Below are 20,602 nucleotides of genomic sequence, written 5' to 3'. Positions count from 1 at the left end.
TTTCAGGAACAAAAGTGGCTTTTTGAGTTGGAGACCTAAAGGGTATGAAATGTTACCGGGATGCTGTTATGTTCTTTGATTTAACAAGTACTGAGTGCCAGCCGCCTGCTAAGCACCAGCGGTTCACAAAATAATGACACACACTGCCTACCCTTAGTGAGCTCACATCAGCAAGTTTAAGGCCCATGGGGAACGTTATACTAATGAAAGGATGGGTATCTTATGGTAGGCACTCAAGTAGAGAGGTCATCATCAGAGGTTCGGGGGGCCGGGGAAAGTATCACAGAAGAAACGGGTTTTGAGGGATAATTAGGAGTTTGCCATGTAGGCAAGATGAGGAAAATGTCTCAGGCAGAGGGAACAGCTTGTGTCAACCTGAGGACATGTGGGAAACAGCAGGCCCAGGGGTGTGGTGAGGCTATGGCTGGATGTGAAGGGCACTGCGGTTGAGCGATAAGGCTGGAAAAAAGTAGCAGGGGCCAGATCATGTAGGGTGATGGAAGGTGAGTGGGAGACCCTGGTCACTCGGAAGGGGCTAAAGGTAGAGGCAGCGGGTCTGTCAGCAAGGTCATTGTCACCACCAGATGAACACAGATGGCGGCATGAACACAGGAGGAAACAGCAGGGGCTGCTGTGTGGAGCCTGGACTGGGATGGAAATGGCTGGGGTTGTGAGCCTCCTTAATTATTCCTCGGAAATTTACTGAACATCTACTACATGCCAGGCGCTGTTCGAGGCACATGGGATACGTCGGGGAGTACAGTCACGGGGTCCTCGCTGAGCTAGCTCTCCCTTAGGCCGACTCCTCTCTTCTGAAACTCAGTGTGGGGACAAGGGGGCAGGAAGGAGGGACTAAGAACTGGGCTTCCGAGCCTCCCAGCTGCTGCTGGTGGTGCCATCAAGGGTCGAGGACACCAGTCCCCTGACTTTGCTCTGGCCTCTCTCCCAGCTCCCTGCCTGGCCCACAGCCATGGCCACGATGGTGGCCCAGAAGCTCAGCCATCTCCTGCCCAGTTTGCGGCAGGCCCACCAGGAGCCTCGGCCGTCCAGGCGGCCAGAGCCCGTGTTCACAGTGGACCGTGCCGAAGTGCCACCGCTCTTCTGGAAGCCGTACGTCTACGTGGGCTACCGGCCGCTGCATCAGACCTGGCACTTCTACTTCCGCACGCTGTTCCAGCAGCACAACGAGGCGGTGAACGTGTGGACCCACCTGCTGGCAGCCGTCGTGCTGCTGCTGCGGCTGGCCGTCTTCGTGGGGACCGTGGGCATCTGGGGAGACCCGCACGCGCTGCCCCTCTTCATCCTCCTCCTCGCGTCCTTCACCTACCTCTCCTTCAGCGCCTTGGCTCACCTCCTGCAGGCCAAGTCCGAGTTCTGGCATTACAGTTTCTTCTTCCTGGACTACGTGGGCGTGGCCGTGTACCAGTTCGGCAGCGCCCTGGCACACTTCTACTACGCCATCGAGCCTGCCTGGCACGCCCGGGTGCAGGCCGTCTTCCTGCCCGTGGCCGCCTTTCTCGCCTGGCTTTCTTGCACTGGCTCCTGCTACAACAAGTACATCCAGAAGCCTGGCCTGCTGGGCCGCACTTGCCAGGAGGTGCCCTCAGCGCTGGCCTACGCGCTGGACATCAGCCCCGTGGTGCATCGCATCCTGGTGTCCCCTGACCCTACCTCAGACGACCCGGCTCTTCTCTACCACAAGTACCAGGTGGTCTTCTTCCTGCTGGCCGCCGCTTTCTTCTCCACCTTCATGCCTGAGCGCTGGTTTCCTGGCAGCTGCCACGTCTTCGGGCAGGGCCACCAGCTCTTCCATGTCTTCCTGGTGCTGTGCACGCTGGCCCAGCTGGAGGCCGTGGCACTGGACTACGAGGCCCGGCGGCCCATCTATGAGCCTCTGCATACCCGCTGGCCCCACAACTTCTCTGGCCTCTTTCTGCTCACCGTGGGCAGCAGTGTCCTGACCGCGTTCCTCCTGAGCCAGCTGGTACGGCACAGACTCAACCGGAAGGCCCAGTGAATGGCGGGGGCAGGGGGGGGGGGCAGCTGGGAGGGAGGGAGGGAGGTGTAGCGGGGGCCCAGGGGTCCGGGCTTGGCTCCAGATGGGAACAAGGCCTGGTAACGTTGTTTGTGTCTGGCGTTCGGTGACTTTCTGTGTATGCCTCAGCTGCCAGGGGTGGTGATGGCCAGTCCTTGGATTTGGGGATTGGCCGTGAGCTGCTGGGGTTCACCGCTTGGGCCTGCCCTGGGAGAGGAAAAGAGAGAAAAATGTGGGCCACCTTGGCCTGCCTCCCCCCATTGCCTCTCGCTAGGGATGAGGATTGGGGGTCAGCTGGGCCCAGGACCTTGGTTTGGAGCTTCCAGATGATCTGAGAGGGAGGGACAGTGGAATTCAGGCCAGAGTCTGCTTTGATCTGAGAGGCAGAAGAGGGCTCAGCAAACCCCCTCTACCCAGATGTCATTGGTGGATAGGAAAGGGGGAGGCTCCTAATGTGTGTAGCCTACTCTTACCATTCCTTGACCTCCAGCCTGGAGCTTTAGAGTTCCGGGAAGTCCCCAAAGATAGAAGATTGTGTCAAGTGGAAATGGATCCCATCAGTGCCCCATACCTCTTCAGTCATCTCCCCACCCAGTGAGCCCCCAGCCTTTCTAGTTCCGGCCTTGATGTCCTGCATATCCTGTTCCCAGCCTGTCTCCTGGTTTCCTTGATCATGGTTCAGTTATGCTTTCAGTGTTTCCTGGGCCTCTGCTCAGAGGCAGGCCACCAGCTGGCCTGTGGATCAATGCAGGATGATAAAAGCTTTCACATCAGAATGGCCTGTCAGGGGAAGCACTGAGGAGGGGAATAATCAGTGCTGCCTGTGACCCTCAAGGTCTTGGGTTAGAAAGGGTGAATGGAGAAGTGCATTCCTGGTAGAGGAAAAACCTATACAAAGGCCTTCCTTTGTACGGAAGGAGGAGTTCAGTGGGGCTGGACTTAGGGGTGGTCTGAACTCTGATGCAATAAAGTAACTGTGATAACACCAGCCTCTTGGCTTTTTGTCTCCTCTCCCAGGAACCCCCATGGACCTGCTCACTGTGTTGAGGGGGCTTTCCAGGGGAAGCTGGGGCCCTCAGGGATCAGAACAGGGAGGAGGAAGGCAGTTCCTGTTTTATCTTTGCCTGGGGATGGGGTTGGGGGCCCTATACACTATATGTATGAACTTTTTCTTTTTGGCAAGGAAGGGAGCGCAGTTGTATTACTAAATATGTTTTAGAAGATAAAGGAACATAATCCCACTTTATAATTTGACAAGGACTTCATTTTTCGGTCTTTCCTTCAATCAAGGAGGATTTTATATGTACAGTGAAGGAAAATTAGGAAGTACAGATAATTTTAAAAAGCCCAAATGAATAAGAAATATCATTCTCCCGATATGTATACACACACACACACACACACACACACACACACACACAGTGGATATATAATAGGATATATATAATAGGATATCCTATTATATATATTATATATACATATATATGTATATATATAATATATAATATGTATATATATAATTTATACACATAATTATATATTTATATATATTTATATATTATTTATATATAAATTTATATATATATAAATATATATATAAATTTATATATTTATAATATGTTTATACATATTTTATATGTATATAATTTATATATAATATATATATTTATATAATTTTTTGTATATGATTTATATATATATATTTATGTATAATTATATACATATAATGTGTATATATGTATATAATTTATATATACACATATATAAAGAACATCTATGGGACACGTGATTAGGGATGGAATGGATGAGTGGGATGCCAGCACTTCTGCATTTCTGAGGGGCTTTCAGAATTTGCAAAGTACTTTCACAAATGTTACCTCACTTGATCCTCTTTAAAATCCAAGGTCACACATGAGCTGGACTGGGAGCTGATAGGCCTGGGACTCCAAACTTTTAGCTTTCATTTTTCTTCCCATTTTCTAAATCCTCTCCCATGTGGTCTCATAGTTATGCTTAGATCTTTTTTTCACTTTCAAGAGTAATTCATAAACTCGAGTGTTTGGTTACTGAGACTCAAAACCCAGAGCCCCGGGGAAGTTACATTTACAGCAAGAAAGTGCAACTAGGGGCGCCTGGGTGGCTCAGTGCGTTAAGCGCAGTGGGACTCGGGCTCAGGTCATGATCTCACAGTTGGTGGGTTCGGACCCCCCATCGAGCTCTATGCGGATAGCTCAGAGCCTGGAGCCTGCTTCACATTCTGTGTGTCTCCCCTCTCTCTGCCCCTCCCCCGCCCGCTCACTGTCTGTCACAAGTAAACATTTAAAAAATTTTTAAAAAGTGCAACCAACACAGCAAAAAGCATATAAGCATATATGCCTTATGCAGTGTCGCGAACGCGTTGACACAACACCGTCGCGGGATAGCGACTCTCGAGTCAGAAGACCCGTCACAAATGACGTGAAGGCCTCGGTAAAGGGCAAGGAGCGAACCCACGGTTAAAGCCTCCGACGGGGGGCGCCTGGGTGGCGCAGTCGGTTAAGCGTCCGACTTCAGCCAGGTCACGATCTCGAGGTCCGGGAGTTCGAGCCCCGCGTCAGGCTCTGGGCTGATGGCTCGGAGCCTGGAGCCTGTTTCCGATTCTGTGTCTCCCTCTCTCTCTGCCCCTCCCCCGTTCATGCTCTGTCTCTCTCTGTCCCAAAAATGAATAAACGTTGAAAAAAAAAAAAAGCCTCAGACGGGAGTTAAGGAAAGGGGCGGGGCTTGGGGGCAGGGCGGGGCGCGCGCCGGGGCGGTGCCTGCGCCCGCGGCCACGTCCTGGCTCGGCCCCCCAGCGTTGGCGCGAGATCCGAACGCCGGCGGCGGCCGTTACAGCCCTTCCCTGAGGCCGCGGGACCGGCAGCGAGAGCCACGCGTCCTGTGGGCTGGGTGTCCGCGGCGGCCATGAGGCGGAGAGGCCCGGAGGAGGAGGCCTGCGGCGTGTGGCTGGACACGGCAGCGCTGAAGAGGCGGAAAGTGCAGGTGGGTCGTGGGCGCGCGGGAGGGTGTTGGGGGAGGGGTTAGGGACCTGGAGGCGTGAGAGGGGAGGTGATGGAGGCAAGGTCGGGGACCAAGAAAGGAACGGCTTTGGGAATTCAGAGGCGAGAGGGACTGGAGCCTAAAGAAGGGTGAAAAATGGGGTTTGGGAAGAGTGGAGAGGAATGGGGCGGGCGGGAAGGCAGGCAGGCTGTGGATGGGTAAGAAAGAGACTGGGACTGCAAGGCTTCCAGGTGTGGGGGGAGGGTGGACAGAAAATGTGCTCCGAGGAGTGTTGTTTTTTTGTTTGTTTTTTGGGTAGAACTATGCTTGACATTCAATATCCTGGTAGTTTCAGGTGTACATCGTAGTGATTCAATATTTACGCATTAAGAAGTGATCCCCACGATAAGTCTAGTTGCTGTGGTCACCATACAGTTACTACGATATTATTGTAACTACAAAGTTACTACAGTGTTATTGACTATAGTCCCTTCGCTGTACTTGACCTCCCATGACTTATTTTATAATCGGAAGTTTGTGACTTAATCCTCTTCACCTGTTTCAATCCCCTTCACCTGTTTCGCCCGCTCCCAGCGCCTCCCCCCTCTGGTAAGGAACAGTTTGTTTCTCATACCTGTGTATCTGTTTCGGTTTTGTTTGTTCTTTTGTTATTTAGATTCCACATATGAGTGGAGTCAGACCTATTTGTCTTTTTCTGTCTAGCTTATTTCACTTAGTGTAATACCCTTTAGGTCCATCCATGCTGTATGTCAGGATTTCATTTTTTTTCTCTTTTTTTAAAAGATTTATTTATTTTGAGAGAGCGCCCGCAAACGGGGGAGGGGCCAACGGAGAGGGTAGAGAATCTCAAGCAGGCTCTGTGCTGTCAGCGCAGAGCCAGATGTGGGGCTCAAGGTCACAAACCCAAGTCAGGACTGTGAGATCATGACCTAAGCCGAAATCAAGAGTCATATGCTCAGCTGACTGAGCCACCCAGGCGCCCCAGGGTTTCATTCTTGATGGCTGAGTAATATTTCATTGTAGGTATTATCACATCTTCTTTATGTTTGTTTATCGATGCATACTTGGGTTGCGTCCATATCTTGGCTGTTGTAAATAATACTGCAATGAATATAGGGGTGCATGTATCTCTCCCAACTGGTGTTTTCATTTTCTTCAGGTAAATACCCAGAAGTGGAATTATTGGAGCATATGGTAATTCTAGTTTCAATTTTTTTTTTTTTTTTTTTTTTTTTTTTTAATGTTTATTTTTAAGAGAATGTGAGTGCAAGCAGTGAAGGGGCAGGGGGCGGGGGGGACAGAGGATTCCATGGGGCTCCAACCCACAAACTGTGAGATTTTGACCTGAGCGGAGGTTGCCTAACTGACTAAGCCACCCAGGCGCCTTATTTTTAATTTTTTGAAGAACCTCCATATTGTTTTCCATAGTAGCTGCACCAGTCTTTGTTCCCAGCAACAGTGTATGAGGGTTCCCTTTTCTCCACATCCTCTCCAACACTTGTTATTTTTTATCTTTTTGATACTAGCCATTCTAACAAGTGTGAAGTAATGTCTCACTGGGGCTTTGATTTACATTTCCCTGATGGTTAGTGACGTTGAGCACCTTTTCAGGGGTGTCTCTTGGCCATCTGTATGTCTTCTTTGGAAAAATATCTTTTCAAATCCTCTGTCCACTTTTTAATCTTTTTTTTTTTTTATACTAAGTTGTGTCAGTTCTTTATTTTGGATGTTAACCTCTTACTGAATGTGTGATTTGTAAATATCTTCTCCCATTCAGTGGGTCGCCTTTTTGTTTTGTTGATGGTTTCCTCTGCAAAAGCATTTTAGTTCAGCGTAATCCCCTGTGTTTATTTTAGCTTTTGTTGTCCTTGCCTGAGGATTTGGGTCCAAAGAACTGCTGCTAATATGGGCGTCAAAGAGCTTATTGCCTTTCGTTCTAGCAGTCTTCTGGTTTCAGGTCTTAACAGTAAGGTCTTTAATCCATTTTGAATTTATTTTTATATATGGTGTTAAGGTAGTGGTCCAGTTTCCCCAGCACCATTTATTGAAGAGACTGTCTTTTCCCCATTGTATATTCTTGCCTCCTTTGTAGTAGGTTAATGTAGTAGGTTAATGTAGTAGGTTAATATACTTGCGGGTTTATTTATGGGCTCTCTAGTCCATTGACCTATGTATGTGTCTTTGTGTCAGTACCGTACTGTTTTACTGTAGCTTTGTAGTATAGTTTGAAATCAGGAAGCATGATATTTATTTATAGCTTTGATCTTCTTTCTCAAGATTGCTTTGTCTGTTTGGGCTTCCATACAAATTTTAGAATTATTTGTTCTAGTTTTGTGAAAAAGTTGTATTTTGATGGATTGTATTGGATTTGTAGATTGTTTGGGGTAGTATGGATATTTTAACAATATTGATTCTTCCAGTCCCTGAGCACGATTTTTCCACTTATTTTTATCATTGTCAGTTTCTTTTATCCATGTCCTACAGTCTTCAGAATACAGGTCTTTTTATCTCTTTGGTTAAATGTATTCCTAGGTATTTTTTTTCTTTTTGATGCAACTGTAAATGGATGCAACTGTTTTCTTAATTTCTCTTTCTGATAGCTCCTTATTAGTGTATAGAAATGCACCTGTAGGGGTGCCTGGGTAGCTCATTCGTTTGGATGTCCGGCTTTAGTCGGGTCATGATCTCATAGTTTGTGGGTTGAAGCCCTGTGTTAGGACCTGTGCTTACAGCTTGGAGCCTTCTGATTCTGTATCTCCCCCTGTCTCTGACCCTCCCCCACTCATGCTCTATCTCTCTCTCTCACAAAAATAAATAAACAACAACAACAAAAAAGTAATCAGTCTAGGGCCACCTAGGTGGCTTAATTAGTTGAGCGTCTGACTTCGGCTCAGGTCATGATCTCACGGTTCATGGGTTCGAGCCCTGCCTTGGGCTCTGTGCTGACAGCTCAGAGCCTGGAGCCTGCTTTGGATTCTGTGTCTCCCTCTCTCTGCCCCTCCCCAACTCACATGCTGTCTCTCTCTCAAAAACAAACAAAACAAAACATAAAAAAATGTTTTAAAGTAATCAAGCCTAAACTAATACATATGCCAAAGGGACACATTTTGGGGTGGCAAATTTTGCTCCCCTACAGTGGCTACAATCTCCTGAACAAAGTAATTGATGACTGTTAAAAAGTGTCTTACAACTCAAGTCATTTTTTATTCTTATTTTTGTTAATGTTTATTTATTTATATTTGAGAGACAGAATGAGAACAGGTGGGGAAGGGTCAGAGACAGAGGGAGACGCAGAATCCAAAGCAGGCTCCAGGCTCCTGAGCTGTCAGCACAGAGCCCAACACAGGACTCAAATCCACAAACCGAGAGATCACAACCTGAGCTGAAGTCAGATGCTTAACCGACTGAGCCACCCAGGTGCCTCTAAAATCATTTTTAAAAACCGTTTCTTTGTTTATTTATTTATTTAGAGAGAGAGTGTGAGCAGGGGAGGGGCAGAGAGAAAGGGAGAAAGAAAATACCAAGCAAGCTCCATAGTGTTAGCTCAGAGCCTTACGTGAGGCTCCATCTCACTAACGTGAGATCATGACCTTAGTGGAAGTCAAGAGTTGGATGCTTAACTGACTGAGCCACCCAGGCACCCCTAAAGTCATTAAAAATAATTTTTTTAATGTTTATTAATTTTTGAGAGGGAGAAACAGAGTGTGAGTGGGGGAGCGACAGAGAGAGAGGGAGACACGGAATCCGAAGCAGGCTCCAGGCTCTGAGCTGTCAGCACAGAGCCCAGTGTGGGGCTTGAACTCATGAGCAGTGAGATCATGACCTGACCTGAAGTTGGATACTTAACCGACTGAGCCACCCAGGTGCCTCCATTAAAGTCCTTTTTTGAGAAATAACAAACCACCTGTTCCTTAAAAAATTTTTTTTTTTTTTACTTGAAAATGTTTTTCTGGGGGGGGTGGGCAGTAGCGGTGCCTAGGTGGCTCAGTTGGTTAAGAGTCTGACTTTGGCTTAGGTCATGATCTCACCACTTGTGAGTTTGAGTCCTGCATCAGGCTCTCTGTCAGCACAGAGCCTGCTTCGGATCATCTCTCTCCCTCTCTTTTGCCCCTCCTTCACTTGCATGTGCCCACACTCTCTCTTTCTAAAAAATAAATATTAAAAAAACATATTTGGGGTAGGTATTACAATTTGTCTGGTAATGATTTAAAATGTTTGGGATATACAGTGAAATATCTACCTAATACTTTTAACCATCTTGACCCATCTCAGAGGCCACAACTTTCTTGTGTATCCTTCCAGAGATATTCTGTATGTGTACAAGCAAATACAATATCTATTCCTTCATATAAGTAGCATATTCTACATTGTTCTGCAACTTGCTTGTTCTATTCCTGCTAAGATGGCCAACTTGGTGAAAAGCTTTATTCCAAGATGTTTTGCTAATTGAGGTCTTTTACTGTTATCTGGTAATGTGTAGTTTCTATAAGTCTGCTTTATAGGACTTTGTATTTAAAAAAAAAAAAATTCCAGTAGAGTTAACATACAGTGTTAAATTAGTTTCAGGTATTTAACATGATGTGTAGTTTCTGTAAGTCTTCTCTATAGGACTTAGTATTTTTTAAAAACTTTAATTCCAGTATAGTTAACAGTGTTAAATTAGTTTCGGTGACTTAGTATCTCATGTATTATTACTCCATGCTCATCAAGATCAGTGTACTCTTCAGCCCTTCACCCAGCATCCCACCTGCCTCCCCTCTGGTAACCACCTGTTTGTTCTCTATAGTTAAGAGTTTATTTTTTGGTTTGTCCTTTTTTCCTTTGTTCATTTGTTTTGTTTCTTCCACATATGAGTGAAATCATATGATATTTGTATTTCTCTGACTGATTTTGCTTAGTGTTATACTCTCTAGGTCCATCCATGTTGCAAATGGCAAGATTTCATTCTTTTTTATGGCTGAATAATATTCTAGTCCATATATATATATATATATATATATATATATATATATATCACATCTTCTTTATCCATTCGTCTGTCAGTGGACACTTAGGCTGCTTCCATATTTTGGCTATTGTAAATAGTGCTGAAATAAACATAGGAGCACATATATCCTTTTGAATTAGTGTTTTTGTATTCTTTCGGTAGATACCCAGTAGTGAGATTACTGGATCATATGGTAATTCTTTAAACAAAAAAAAAATTTTTTTAATGTTTATTTCTGAGAGAGAAAGAGAGCATGCAAGTGGAGGAGGGGCAGAGGAAGAGGGGAGTGAGGATCCAAAGCTGGCTCTGTGCTGACAACAGAGAGCCTGATGCAGCTTGAACTTAAGAACTGCAAGATCATGACCTGAGCCATGCCAGACACTGAACCGACTGAGCCACCTAGGCGCCCGGGTAGTTTTGTGGGGTTTTTTGTATTAAAAATGTTTGTTTATTTTGAGAGAGAGAGAGAGAGAGAGAGATCGAGATCGAGCAGGGGAGGGGGAGAGAGAGAAAATCCCAAGCAGGTTCTGTATTGTCATTACAGAGCCCTACGCGGGGCTTGATCTCAGGAACCCATGAGATCATGACCTGAGCCGAAGTTAAGAGTCGGAGGCTTAACTGACTGAGACACCCAGGTGCCCCATGGTAGTTCTATTTTTAATTTTTGAAAGAGCCTTCATTCTGTTTTCCACAGTGGCTGTACCAGTTTGCACTCCCAAGGTGTACAGGGGTTCCTTTTTCTCCACATCCTTGCTAACACCTGTTGTTTCTTGTTTTTTATTTTAGCCATTCTGACAGGTGTGATATGTCATTAGTTTTGATTTGCATTTCCCTGATGATGAGTGATGATGAGCATCTTTTCATGTCTGTTGGCCATCTGTATATCTTTGGAGAAATGTCTGTTCGTGTCTTCTGCCCATTTTTTAATTGGATTATTTGAGGGTTTTTTTTTGTTTTTTTGTTTTTTTGTTTTTTGTTTTTTTGTTTTTTTTGTTTTTTGGTGTTGAGTCATATAAGTACTTTATATACTTTGGATATTAACCCTTTATTGTATATATCATTTACAAATACCTTCTCCCCTTCGGTAGGTTGTCTTTTAGTTTTGTTGATAGTTTCCTTTGCTGTGCAGAAGCTTTTTATTTGGATGTCATCCCCATAGTTTATTTTTGCTCTGCTTTTGTTTCCCTTGCCTCAGGAGACATCTAGAAAAATATTACAGCTGCTATCAGAGAAATTATTGCCTGTGATCTCTTCTAGGATTTTTATGGTTTCAGGCCTCACATTTAGATCCTTAATCCAATCCATTTTTAGTTTATTTTTGTGTAGGGTGTAATAAAGTGGTCCATTTTCTTTTTCTTTAAGTTTATTTATTTATTTTGACAGAGTATGAGTAGGGGAAGGGCAGAGAGGGGGGCAGAGAGAGAGAGAGAGAGAATCCCAAGCAGGCCCTGCACTGTCAGCATGAAGCCTGATGCGGGGCTCAAACTCAAACTGTGAGATCATGGCCTGAGCTGAAGTCAGACACTTCACCGACTGAGCCACCAGGCACCCCTCATTTTCATTCTTTTGCATGTAGCTGTCCAGTTTTCTTAACACCATTTGTTAAAGAGACTTTTTCCTATTGCATGTTCTTGCCTCCTTTGTTGAAGATTAATTGACTATATAATTGTGGATTTATTTCTGGGCTTTCTATTTCATTCTGTTGATCTGTGTGTCTATTTTTGTGCCCGTACCATGCTGTTTTGATTACTGCAGCTTTGTAGTATAACTTGAAATCTGGAACTGTGATACCTCCGGCTCTGTTTTTCTTTTTCAAGATTGCTTTGGGTATTCAGGGTCTTTTGTGGTTCTGTACAAATTTTAGGATTGTTTGTTTTAGTTCTGTGGAAAAATATTGTTGGTATTTTGATAGGAATTGCATTAAATATTTAGATTGCTTTGGGTAGTATGGACATTTTACCAATATTTGTCCCTCTAATCTATGAGCATGGAATATTTTTTTCATTTGTGTCATCTTTAATTTCTTTCATCAGTGTTGTTTTTTTGTTTTGTTTTGTTTACGTTTATTTATTTCTTTAGAGAGAGCATGAGCAGGGCAAGGGCAGAGAGAGAGAGAGAGAGAGAGAGAGAGAGAGAGAATCCCAAGCAGCCTCTGCACTGTCAGCACAGAGCCTGACGGGGCTTGAACTCACGAATCACAAGATCATGACCTGAGTTGAAACCCAGAGTCAGATGCTTAACCTTAACCAACTGAGCCACCCACGTGCCCCCATCAGTGTTTTATAGTTTTGAGAGTACAGGTCTTTCGCCTCCTTGGTTGTTTATTCTTAGGTATTTTATTATTTTTGGTGCAGTTGTAAATGGGATTGTTTTCTTAATTTCTCTTTCTGCTGCTTCATTATTAGTGTGTAGAAATGCAACGGATTTTGCACATTGATTTTGCATCCTGTACATTGATTTTGTATCCTGTAACCTTACTGAAATCATTTATCAGTTGTAGTAGTTTTTTTGGTGGGGTCCTTAGGGTTTTCTATATATAGTATCATGTCACCTGCCAGTCGTGAAAGTTTTATTTCTTCTTTACCAATTTGGATGCCATTTATTCTTTTTTTTTTTTTTTTTTGTCTGATTTTTGAAGCTAGGACTTCCAATACTATGTTGAATAAAAGTGGTAAGAGTGGACACTTGTCTTGTTCCTGATCTTAGGGGAAAAGCTGTCAGTTTAAACTTTCACCATTGAGCATGATGTTAGCTGTGGGTTTTTCATATGGTCTTTATCATGTTGAGGTATGTCTTCTCTAAACCTACCTACCTTGTTGAGAGTTTTTATAATGAATACATGTGGTACTTTGTCAAATGCTTTTTCTGCATATATTGAAATCATTTTGTTTTAAAGTTTATTTTGAGAGAAACAGAGAGACAGCATGAGCAGGGGAGGGGAAGAGAGAGAGGGAGAGAGAGAATCCCAAGCAGACTGCACCATCAGCACAGAGTCCAATGCAGGCTCAAAACTCATGAACCACAAGATTGTGACCTGAGCCGAAATCAAGAGTCGGACACTTAACCCACTAAGCCACCCAGGCACCCCATCAAAATGATCATATGGTTTTTATCCTTTTTCTTATTGATGCGATATATATCATATTGATTGATTTGTGAATATTGAACCACCCTGTATCCCAGGAATAAATCCCACTTGATTGTGGTGAATGATTTTTTTTAAGTGTATTGTTGGATTTGGTTTGCTAATATTTTGTTGAGGATTTATGCATCTGTGTTTATCAGAGATATTGGCCTATAGTTGTCTCCTTTTGTAGTAGTGCCTTTATCTGGTTTTGATAACAGGATAATGCCGGCTTCATAGAATGAATTTGGAAGTTTTCCTTCCTCTTCAATTTTTGGGAATAATTTGAGAAGAATAGGTATTAACTCTCCTTTAAGTGTTTGGTAGAATTCACCTGTGAAGCTGTCTGGTCCTGGACTTTTGTTTGTTGGGAGTTTTTTGATTACTGATTCAATTCATTGTGGTAATCCATCTGTTCAAATTTTCTACTTCTTCCTGATTCAGTTTTGGGAGGTTATAGGTTTCTAGGAATTTATCCATTTCTTCTAGGTTGTCTGATTTGTTGGCATATAATTTTTCATAATATTCTTACAATCCTTTGTATTTCTATGGTGTATGCAGGACTTGGCATTCTTGTAAGTCATTTAAATAACTGTATATTATTAGTCTTTTTTCCCCCATAAGCTGTAAGCTTTACCAGGGCAGAAACAGTCTGTATATTTTTGTGCATCATTATATTCCCAGTCCCTAGCATATAGGTGCTAAAATACTTGTTTGCATTCTATGTCACTATTTCCCATATCTAGGATGTGTCTCATAACATTTAGAGAGTGATGTGCCTACTTGGGCTTCCTCATAGCATGGTGGCCAGGTTCCAAGAGTGAGCATTTCAGGAAAGCAAGACAGAAGTGCATGACATTTTTATGACCTAGTTTTGTAAACCATGTAGTGTTATTTCTATCATACTTTATTGGTCAGTCACAAAATTCTTCCAAAGTTCAAGGTGAGGGACTTCACAACTTAAGAGGAGGAGTGGCCACCTCAGTTTCTCCAAATTCCAGTCTCCATATATTTAATTAATCGACAGGTGATTCCAGGAAGAAAGCTAGGGTCATCATAGGGCTCACCTCATTTGTTTTTCTTCTCTCAGGGCTCACAATCCAATGCAATACCTGTTGTCCACCGTCTAAAATCAGTTGTCTTATGTATCTTATCCAGTTTTCTAGTTTTGTGTAGTGGAAGGGAAAGTTCCAAGCCAGTACTGCAAGTCAAAGTATGAGTTTTATATCAAGGAGTTCCTTCTTTTTTCACCAGTTAAAGTACATTTTAGTTTCCAAATGTAAAAATGAAGTCAGCTTTGGCTAGAATTAATAATTTGGGTTCAAGTTTCAGACCTGTCTCCAATTTGTAGCATGAATGTTGGCAAATGCCATTTCTTCTTTGGTTTTCACACCAAACTGAATTGAGTATAGCCCTGTTCTCAGGTTACTTCTCAGGCATTTCTTAACCAGCAAGTCGAAACAAAACCAAATCACACTAAATAAAGATGAGGTTAGATTTATAGTTAGTTGACAAAACTTCCCAAATCTCTATGGTACATCTTCTAATTCATACTGTAAAGTATAAAGGGGCTGAAAGTGTGTAAGACTAGCTGTTTCATTGCTTTTCCTTCTAGTAATAACCAACTAGTATGAATCCCAGGAACTGTGTGTAAGCCTTTTATGTGAATTGACTCACCAAATCCTCATAACAGCCCTATGGGATAGGTACTTTACTGTCCCCATTTCACACACGAGAATGAGACCTAGATTAAACAACTTGCAGAACATCACAGTTAATAAGTAGCGGTGGCAGAATTGGGATTGATTTGAACCCAAGCTGTGTGACTGTGGAGCCATGCTCTTAACCATATGTGGCTATTTGAAAACCACTAGGTATGTGTCCACTGCTGCTAATGTAGAATCAACATCTTTAGATATAAGAGAGAGTGTCATCCCTGAAATCACTTCAACAAATCCTGTTTAGTCAGCCTGATTTCCGTGGGGAAGCAGAAAGATTGGGCTATAGTTGGAATATGTGATTTGCTGAGAAAAATACCATCAGTATGGCAGGAAATGGTAGATGATGATGTACACAGCAAAAACTACCCAGAGACTAGGATAGGGTGGGGTCCAAAGGGTCCAGTAGGGTTCTGTGAGGATCACTGGTGTTTGTTGAATCTCTCCCATCTGGCACCTGTTTTGATTAATAGGTTTTATTGTTCTTTTTCTCCCCCTTCTCAGACACATGTAATGAAGCCAAACACCAAAATGCTAACACTTTTTCCTGGAGAAAAAAAGGCTAAGATTTCCTTTACTCAAAGAATTGCACCTGCAGGCATTCGGCAGACCAGCATCGCTTCCTTCTTCACCTTGCAGCCAGGTATGGTGACCCGCCTGGGAATACCCAGGGAGCAGAAAGGAATGCGTGCACTCTCCTCTGCTGCAACGTTTATGAGAAGTGGTGACACTAGTGCTTTGTGTTAAACTTAGTGACTTATTAGAAGAGGTTGTGTTATAAAACACAACAAAACCTCCCCTTCTGCAAAGCAATATATACGTGCTTTTACAAACATTTTCTTTCTGGTTCACTCAGTCTAATATTAAATATTTGTACTTCCTGACAGAGCAGTGAGGAGAAAGGTATACTTTGGGAGTTGGGGTGTGCAGGGGAGCTGACCTGCCATTAGTTAGGTCTTGGATTGGCCACAGTGAACAGTCTAAGATTATTTAATAGTAGGTGTTTCTGTATAAAGCTTCTCAAATTAGTCAAAGATGTGTTTTTGTTAGAAAGGTTGGCATAAAGTTGCTTGTGTCTCATCATCCTTTGGTAGTTCTTTGCTTACGTGTCCCTTTTCAGAGGATAAGCTACCTCAGAGCAGGCTGGGGCTTACAGAGCAGGATGTCTGCCGGATGAAGGGTGCTGGGAGAGCTTTAACTCTTTTGATTCCCAGGATTGCATTGCATAAATCTTAAATTCACTCTTCCTGCCCCAAACAAGAACTTAAAATAAGCAACTTTTTGCTTTAAGTAACAAGGGCTGATTTTCTTCAAGGATGCTTCCTATTTCAAAATTCTGGCATGTTCTATAATCTAGTGAATTCTTAGGCAACGTTGAGAAATCTTTCACAAAACATGGTTTCTGCCCTATGATTCCTGTTGGAGGAAGAGGAAATCATTCAGCTTTGTTTGTAATTAGATCTTGGTATAATGGGCGGGAGGATTCCATGTAATTCATCAAGGCAGAACAGGATCCATTCCATGCCTGATCAAAGGGACAGGCTGAACATCAGCAGTTTCTTTTTATTGTCCTTCCTACTGGTTGACTTAGCATCCTGATGGTCTTTACTCCCTTTTCCATGAAATGTTTGCAGAGTGGGGCCTTTAATGTTCTTTGCACTGTCACCAGTGCAGTTGTCACCAGTGAAAACTGTTTTACATACTTCTCAAAGGACGATATATTTAGCCAAAATCACTGTTTAGCAGAAACCATGTTAAATAAAAAACAAAAGCAAAGTTGATGTGCCCTGTTAGACAAACCCCACATATGAAAACGCAGCCAGAAAAGTAGGCTGTGTGATCTGAGCATAGCTAGCATGTTTGACTCTGTTAGGCAGATCATTGGAAGCATCCATATATTTGAGCAGAATAGGAGGACTGTGTTTTAGAAAAATCATTTTGGAGAAAGTAGAGACTAAAAGCAGGAAGACCAGCTATAAAGGTGTGTGACAAGTCTGAGACCCCTGCACTAGGTAGTGGTAGTAGCTGATACTGATTTAAAAAAAAAACCAGCTAAATCCTGCTCAGGGCAGAGTTTTCCTGCAGAGTAATATTTGCTCATGTCTGTCTTACTAGGAAGGACAATTGGTGGTGACCAGAGGAATGTTTCATCTCCTATAGAAAGTCAGACCAACAAAGAGTCTAAGAATGATGTAACCCAGCTAGACCATTTGATCCAGGGCTTAGGGGATGATTGCATGGCACCCCCATTAGCCACTTCAACCCCTGCAGACACCCAGGAAGCCGGACTTTCTCCACAGCCCCTCCAGGATTCTGGCCACCACAGAATGGGAACACCATTTTTGACTGTGCCGTCTTTGCTCCAGCCTGACACCTTAGTCTGTGCTGGAAAGAGTAAAGCCTCTCCATCTTGTTCCTTCACCAAGAACTTGGAAGGTTCTCGCTCACTGGACCAAAAGGAGGAAGAGAAAGACTCTTCCTGGAAAAGGGAATGGCTTCATGGATCTAAGAAAAAGAACTATCAGGGTGTGGAGAGACCCATTAAACCACCTCGGGGCAAGGGCCATGAGCCCTTGGACAAGACGCCATTAGAAAAGGTGTCTGCAAAAGAAACCAGACAGACCCCGATCCTCCTTCAAACGTACAGGGATTCCTGGAATGGGGAAAACACACACTCAGTGAAACAAAGCCCTTATCCTATCCCTCTATTTTCTTGGGACAGTGAAAAGAATGACAAGGACTCTTGGAGTCAGCTTTTTACTGAGGATTCTCAGGGCCAGCGAGTCATTGCCCACAACTCTAGAGCTCCTTTCCAAGATGTAACCAACAACCAGAATCGGGGCTTAGGGCAGTTTTCTAGCAGCCGTTGGGCTCAGTGCCAGGAGACGCCCACTCAGTTAAATCTGCAGCCTGATTTGCTCTTTACCCAGGACTCAGAAGGTAATCAGGTTATCAGGCATCAAGTCTAAATGTCTTTATGACGGTTTTGTTCTAAAAGTACCTCGAAATGACAGAGCTGTAGGAAAATATTGGGGTGGGGGGGGTTGGGAGTGTGGGTGGGAGGGAGGCAAGGGATGACGTTATAATTGAGCATTTTCTTGGTGTAAATAAAGCAAATGGGGCCACTTGTTGAGGGGGTATGATGGTGCCTTTCCCTGAGGAAGAGGTGGCTGGTAAACTTGTGCGAGTCTCTGATGAGCAATGAGGAGGCAGGGCAGGTACTTATCCCTCCACTAAAGAGTCCCTACTCAGCCTGCAGAGCCACCTCTGTGCCCTTTCAGATGCCTGACTGGAACACCGCTTCTTACGGATGGATGTTCTTCTAATCTCTGGCTGTTAGCTTACCCACTCAACCATGGGACCATTATTCCTGACACCTTTTTGAGGTGATAAGGCAAATCTCCTGGGCCCAGATGTATGGGGTCAGAGAGGATAGAGATTTAAAAAAAACCACCATCATTCTGCTTTCTACTTATTTTTGTGGGGATTTTACAGCATTTTAAAGACTTATACTGTGTTTAAACATCTCCCTTAAAATAGCCTGAGCTATATAACAATCTAGATGTGATACCACTCTTCTACAAGGTATGAGGGAACTCCCTTTGTAAAACTACGAATCCAAATAAATGACTCTATAAGCTGACTCTGATGGTAATTAAAACATTACCGCTTTATTTCTGGAAAAGCAACTTTTTAATAATATATGCTCTGTCACTGCCAGGGTCTCACCTGAACACCTGTGTTCTAGCCCAGATGTTATCCACCAGGTGGCAGTTTCCCATGTTGCAGGTATGCTACCTTAAGAGGCTCAAACAGCCCCTAGGGGACAAGTGTGCAAGCTGTAAGATGGAACTACTTTAAGAGTTTGGGTAAAATCCCTACAGAAGGGGACAAGAGGCTCCCTACAGAAGTGTTTTTTTGTTTTTATATAGGCAGGACTTTATAAGAAAAGAGGGGAAGGCTCTTTTTATGAAACTTCACATACCTTAAAATTAACAGGAATCCTATACCCATGGGGGATGCAAGGGGTCATAACCCAGAGACAAAGAGCAGGTGCAGTATCTCTCCATATCCTTCATTTAATGTCAGGTAGTGCTTCAACCCACACACACACAGGATACATACCGTAGAGAAAGGGACCCGAGGGCGTCTGAGTCATGCATGGTGTGGTAGGTACAAACCTTGGCCCAACGCAAAGGAGCAGTCAAGGGCCTGGAAGAAGGATGGTACTCTTCTCTCCTCCCCATTTCTCCTTCCTACTAGGCTTAAACTAAAGTCCACGGAAGAGAAAGCATTTTCAATCAGTGGAACCCGTGAGGGCCCAGGGCCTGGGAGGGTAGATCTGGTTGTAGAGTATTACAAAATATATTTAAGAAAAAAGCAGCCCAGGCTTCCCAGCAGCAGCCCAAGTGTCAGCTGGTCCAGAGGTGTGACCCTCTATATCTAGGTGTTGGACTGGGAAGGAGGAGAGGGGGGTTGCTGGGCACTGGTGTCCATTTATGATGGAGCAGCATAAGATTTTCCTTGCCCTGTCAACACATACAAATACAGCCCCCCTCCCCTCAGTCCTGCTCTGCTACAAGGAAGCCGCTGAGAGTGATAGCTGGGCACAAAGTGTCCGGTGAGACCAGTTATGGGGTCTAATGCAGTGAAGTAATAAGCCATTCACTTAGAACTGATTTTCACACAGAGGCAGGAAAAGCCAAACTTCTATCTCATCCTTTAGACTGAGACATTCCAACCTATGCATTTACCTGTAACAAGTGTCTCAGTGCAAAACATGCCTTAGCTTCTGCTAAGGTTCGAAGCAAAGGAAGCATAATCCAACTTTTCTCTTTCAGTCCAAGCTCTAGATTTCCGCAAGACCTTTGCAAAAAGATTTCTAACTGTGAGGCAGAAAGGTCTGTGGTGAGGAAGGCAGCTATTGAAGGAATTCCAGGAGCATGAGACTGAATTTGCAGAGCTGAGTTCTGTCAGTTTCCCTTTCTACTAATATCTTCTTCCTTCAGGGCAAACTTCCTCCTTAGGACCTCAGAGATTAGGACGGCAGGGTCTTCCTCCTTTAGTAAACTCCGGCTCCTACAGACAAAATCATAACTTAGATTTATTAAGTACTTGCTCTGTCTCAGGTAGTGTTCTGTGTCTTTGAATACGTTATCTCATTCAGTCCTCACAACAATCGTACAAAGTTGGTGCTATTAAAATCCTTTTTTTTCAGATGAGGAAACTGAAGCACACACAGGATTATACAGTTTTGCGTCACTAGATACTCAGGTAGTAAGTAGCAAATCCAGAATCCAAAACCAAGCTAGCTGGTTTCTTAACTAGAATGCTTTACTATTTCCTGAAATGGCTATAGAATGTGGGCAAAGTAAAGGACTATCAACCTGGTAGAGCTGGTCTATGATCGCTAAGCTTCTCCCACCTTTTGGTGTCTTTTCTTTGTAGCATTTCTGCAGGGGAAGGGATTCTTGACTCTTGGCTATTTTATTAGTTCTACAGAAAAGGTGTGCTGAAGATTTCCTACTACCCTATCTGTTCATCAGGGGAGCTCTTAGATTTTTTTTTTTTTTAATTGGAAAGAACACTTAACAAGAGATCTATGCTCTTAACAAATTTCTAAGCATATAATACATTGTCAGCTATAGGTACAATCTTTTTAAATTTATTCAGAGTGCATGCACATGTGCATGTGAGCAGGG

General features: G+C 43.7%; 3 protein-coding genes across 10 annotated transcripts in view; 2 read left to right on the top strand and 1 right to left on the bottom strand.

Annotated features, from left to right (window-relative positions):
* Nucleotides 1-157: 157 nt before the first annotated feature.
* MTFR1L (mitochondrial fission regulator 1 like) overlaps nucleotides 158-20,602 on the bottom strand; it is a 37,354-nt gene continuing 16,909 nt past the window's right edge. For 5 of the 7 annotated variants that reach the window (XM_045476130.1, XM_045476134.1, XM_045476132.1 and 2 more), the window contains one exon: nucleotides 18,964-19,979. In XM_045476130.1, coding sequence (XP_045332086.1) covers nucleotides 19,874-19,979 — 106 coding nt within the window. In that variant the 3' untranslated portion in view covers nucleotides 18,964-19,873. Of the gene's footprint in view, nucleotides 2,243-18,963; nucleotides 19,980-20,602 lie in introns of those variants that run through there. The other 2 variants (XM_045476136.1, XM_045476135.1) reach the window with 2 other exon arrangements.
* PAQR7 (progestin and adipoQ receptor family member 7) lies at nucleotides 971-3,023 on the top strand. Its single transcript, XM_045476129.1, has one exon. It carries the CDS (start codon nucleotides 971-973, stop codon nucleotides 2,015-2,017), a length of 1,047 nt encoding a protein of 348 aa, XP_045332085.1. The 3' UTR covers nucleotides 2,018-3,023.
* Nucleotides 4,809-18,543, top strand: LOC123597388 (aurora kinase A and ninein interacting protein). 2 transcript variants are annotated; one of them, XM_045476128.1, is made up of 4 exons: nucleotides 4,809-5,053; nucleotides 15,405-15,543; nucleotides 17,016-17,840; nucleotides 18,441-18,543. In XM_045476128.1, exons 1-4 carry the CDS (start codon nucleotides 4,976-4,978, stop codon nucleotides 18,443-18,445), a joined length of 1,047 nt encoding a protein of 348 aa, XP_045332084.1. In that variant the 5' UTR covers nucleotides 4,809-4,975; the 3' UTR covers nucleotides 18,446-18,543. The 2 variants fall into 2 exon arrangements, with proteins under 2 accessions (XP_045332084.1, XP_045332083.1); XM_045476127.1 differs by having other exon boundaries at nucleotides 4,810-5,053; nucleotides 17,016-18,543.

The sequence above is a fragment of the Leopardus geoffroyi genome, chromosome C1, assembly GCF_018350155.1.
Source record: "Leopardus geoffroyi isolate Oge1 chromosome C1, O.geoffroyi_Oge1_pat1.0, whole genome shotgun sequence".
In the NCBI taxonomy this organism is placed as follows: domain Eukaryota; kingdom Metazoa; phylum Chordata; class Mammalia; order Carnivora; family Felidae; genus Leopardus; species Leopardus geoffroyi.
The sequence above is the reverse complement of the archived record's forward strand: the minus strand, read 5'-3'. Positions and strand labels throughout refer to the sequence as shown.